The sequence below is a fragment of the Triticum aestivum genome, chromosome 7B (assembly GCF_018294505.1).
Source record: "Triticum aestivum cultivar Chinese Spring chromosome 7B, IWGSC CS RefSeq v2.1, whole genome shotgun sequence".
Classification (NCBI taxonomy): Eukaryota; Viridiplantae; Streptophyta; class Magnoliopsida; order Poales; family Poaceae; genus Triticum; species Triticum aestivum.
Genome location: NC_057813.1, coordinates 599,633,610 through 599,637,902, shown reverse-complemented (window position 1 = coordinate 599,637,902; position 4,293 = coordinate 599,633,610). Strand labels below are relative to the sequence as shown.

The 4,293-nt window shown below is 42.3% G+C and overlaps 1 protein-coding gene across 1 annotated transcript; it reads right to left on the bottom strand.

Annotated features, from left to right (window-relative positions):
* Positions 1-656: 656 nt before the first annotated feature.
* Positions 657-4,043, bottom strand: LOC123161818 (protein WHAT'S THIS FACTOR 1 homolog, chloroplastic). Its single transcript, XM_044579630.1, has 2 exons — positions 3,742-4,043; positions 657-2,807 (listed from the first exon to the last, which is right to left on the bottom strand). The coding sequence occupies exon 2, from the start codon at positions 2,709-2,711 to the stop codon at positions 1,560-1,562; it is 1,152 nt and encodes a 383-aa protein (XP_044435565.1). The 5' UTR covers positions 2,712-2,807; positions 3,742-4,043; the 3' UTR covers positions 657-1,559.
* Positions 4,044-4,293: the final 250 nt, after the last annotated feature.

The following is a 4,293-nucleotide window of genomic DNA, read 5'->3' as shown; positions in this document are numbered from 1 at the left end:
TTCTATTTTCTTCTGAAGCAAGAAAATAGGCCTGATACTTCTTCCTTTTAGTGTCCCGATGGGCACACTATGAATGTGGCGATGCAGCATGAATAGTTGAATGTGGGTCCGAAAGTTGTGTGTACATGTTACTATATCTAAGATGACTCACAATTGTTTGAAAAGATAATAAGCATGCGAGTTAAACACAGCAGTATTTCATAATACTGAGATAAAAATCAAGACAGCTATCCAAATAACCATTATGTTTATAAAGTTAATACTAAAACAAATAATATAGGAAAACATAAAGTTACTACAAATGTCAGTGAGTTATTTTGTCCTCATGTCGCCAAAATGAAGGATAATATCTACCAGCAGCTAGTCTATGACTCTGGATGTCTACTATAATATTTGTGCCAATTCAAAACCGATCAATTAGATCTTAAGTTAGTGAAATATTGAAGATGTTTACATGTGAAGTCATTTCTGATCCTTAGGCATCTCAAACAACCTCTAGGGATATCCTGCTCCTTATTCAGAAAATAGGCCACCTAAATACATAAATAAGTGGTCCGATACCATCAAAGTCCAATGCAGATAACTTGAAGTCACTAGCAACATGAGCATGAGGACACAATCGCATACAGTGAACGTAGATAAGCATTGTCACCAAATTCAGAAATTAGCAGAACAATCAATGTGCTAGAGACAGCATCTGGAGCATTTACAGGTGCTTTCTGCATGTTAAGGGATACAGAAACAACAAAATAAGTACTGACGAGATGCAGCTTGTTATTGTACTAAAACTGTTACCAATACTAGTAATGCATTTAAAACATCCAACCAACCAAGAGCGTCTAGTGGTATGATTGTGTGAGTAACACATTTATGTTATAGAACTCTCTAAAGAAGTTACAGAACAGTAACAAATATCCTGCTGCAAGCAGAGTCACATGAGACTGGGTGAACAATAGAGTTTCAGATAAATGAGTGCCTGACTATTGTTTATGAGCCAAAGGTAGAGATCCATCCAATTAGGAGAAGCCAACTCAACATTACATATCTTAGTACAAAGCGGAACTGATACTGTATCTTCTTTTTGGCATTATAAGCTGCAGAACTGGAGTTAGACGCTGATTGGTTTGATGCCAACATTTGGTAAATCAAAAGTTGTCAAAGTTTGGCAAGTTTTTGTGAGCTTGGCAAGAAACAAACCAATCACTAGCCAACATTTGGCATGCCAAATTTTGGTATCAAACCAATCATGCTCTTAAGCCTCTCAAATCCCTCAACCCCTACATTCCAACTGAACTTGTGACCTCCATAAAAACATTTATGTCTCATCAGCTGAGCTGCAACTTGATTCCTGGGGTGCTTCATATTTAAAGATGTGATGTTGGTGCTTACAGTTTTATCTTTAACAGCTAATAAGGCGCAAGACACATCCATTGTACAGAGGAATTACATAGTTTGTTGTGTGCAAGTGGGCTCATGTGAACATCAAGCAATCAACTAAGAAGATGCACCAGCCAGACGCACCATGGTTTCACTTCTCATGTAAATCAATAACACTCGAGCTATACTGCCAGTGGAGTATTTAAGTCGGAGCATGATCGGCCAATTAAAGATGAAAACTGATCATGGAATTTCAGAAGAGGACACTTCTCAATGAGGTTAGTATCATCGTAGGCCTCCTTGAGGAAGACGGTACTTCTTGCTCCCTTGTTAGTGATGTAGAAGATACCATGATTTTTTACTAAGCAAAGAAGTAGCTTGCATGGCAGCCTGTACTCATCATGGAAGACTTCTAGCTTATCAGATGTCAGTCGTTTCTGCATTGTCAAGCTTAAGATCTCATGTAGAACAGCAACAGATCGCTTTCGAGCCTGTGGAGTTGCAGGCTCCACTCTCCTAGCATTCAGATAAGGTGAAGGAAATGCCATCTTCTGCCACCTGACTACCTCCTCAAGGTACTTGCGGTTGGGCCTAAATCCTGCTGGATATTTTAACTTGAAAGCAAAAGCACCCAGTATATTCCCATCTTTAGGAACCCCTCTATAATCCATTTGGAAACCATCAAAATTCAATTTTCCTTCTCGTGCTGTGACTGCTAGTGAAGAATCCCAACTCTCCAAACACAGATGGTCCAAGCCTCTCACATCACGGATTGAAAAAAAATCAGGGTAACTAGGAATCAACTTGTCCTTGAAGTTTTTTGGTAAACCCAATTCAGGTTGGATGAGCTCAATCTTCTCTAAAGGGATTTGGCAGTCCATTGACATCATTAACAGCTTCCTCAGATTTCTTACCAAGATAGGTTCCATTAGCTCCTGTGCCTGAATCTCTTCACCAGAAATATTTCTGGCCTTCTCAGTAAGCGTGACAGCAATGGGCTCACGTGATGTACTTCCACCAAAGACATGGAAGATATTGGGGTGGCGCTCGATAAGTGAAACAAAGTTCCATTTTTGGACAAAGCCAACCTCCTTTTCAAGGTCACGTACAAGTAGTGATCCTTTCTTTTGGGCCAAGATGAGCTCACGGAGACGAAGGAGGAGAGCGGGCTTCTTTTGGAGGTCCATGGCCTTGTCGAGGCCAGGCTCACGGTGATAAAGCTTCTTCTTTGGCCGGCGTCCATGACCAGCAGAAACTGAGGACATTTCCTTGAGTTGTATCAAGGAAAGAGATCTGGGAATGTAAGATAAATGTTCTGCCAATCTTCTTCTCATCAAATTTTAGGTCTTAAATGCAAGTCCGGGCAGGCACCGCAGATCCCAAGTGATCAAGAGCGCAGAATAAAGAAGCAGAAAGTTGTACTTCAAATTCTGCAAAACAAAAAGGGACAGAATGTTCAAGCCATTTTAAACAACATAAGCTTTGCAACTAAAGAATCAAATTCATAATACCAAGAGCCTGTGTCTCAGGTCCCAACAATTCCCATTTCAGAACAACAACTCACCGCAGCAGAAGCCCAGCCAAGAGCAAGTTACAGGGTGTGCCACCTCCAATTTTTTTTACTGACATCACACACATAATACAAAATTGACTGAAAGAGCCATATAAATAGCTTAGTCAAGTTTCACAATTAGAGTTTACTAAATACTCCCTCCGCAAAGAAATATAAGAGCGCTTAGATCACTAGAGGAAGTATGTTTGAAATTTGCAAATGTAACAACACGATTGGTTGGCAAGATGAAAAAGCCTTACAAGAATAAAAGATAACATGAGTACAAAATTTCAACATTAAACTACTTTCCGCTTTTGAATTGCCCTAAAAGCATCAACTACTCCTACATCATCTTCACTTGCTCTCAAGAATATAGCTCGCTCAATAAGTGTCACCAAGCGATAGTTCATGAGTTGATCACATATACTCCCTCTGTAAACTAATATAAGAGCGTTTAGATCACTATTTTAGTGATCTAAACGCTCTTATAATAGTGATCTAAACGCTCTTATATTAGTTTACGGAGGGAGTACCATTTATCGATTTATCCTTCACTAGACTCACTGCAGAAAATACTCTACTACTCCCTCCGTTCGGAATTACTTGTCCAAGAACTGAATGTATCTAGATGTATTTTAGTTGTAGATACATCCATTTTTATCCATTTTTATGACAAGTAATTCCGAACGGAGGGAGTAGCTCTGAAGACTGAACTGAAGTAGTACTGAACTTGGCACTGTAGGAGTGTACTTGTAATTTCTACAATCACACTAGTTAGTACCTCGAGCAGTTGAGCTCGATGCGGCGTTTACCTGTCGCGTTCCGGCCAACAGGACGTCACCGGCTGGAGCTCGCCGGCGGCAGTGGACAAGACGAAGAGACTGCTCGTGCTCGGAGGTCGCCGAGTTTGGAGTCAGGCGCGGCCGCGGGCCGCGGCCGTGAGAGAGTGAGGACGGCTTTATGGGGAACGAGGAGTGGGGAGCGAGGGTCACCGGAGCCGAGGAAGTCGTGGAGGAGGGAGGAGGGGGGCCGGCGCCGGGGCGGCCACGCCAATCGTGGAGCCGCCGGAGTGGAGTGAGGATGGCTCGATCTCGATGGGAACGGCCGAGCAGAACAGCACCGGTAACGGGCTAGATCGAGAGCTCCTATACGACGCCTGCAGGCGACAAATTGACAACCCTTCGCACAGAGCGGGAACCAACTGGACCAGGCCATTTTGGACGCAGCGAAGGGGAAACCACTGAGCTATACCTCCCAACAACACTGCAGCACCTGGTTCACTGTAGCGGCCTGCCACTGTATGAGGGTTCACTGTAGTGAATTGGTGTTTTGGTCGCTTTTTATTTCATACTTTTATAAATAAA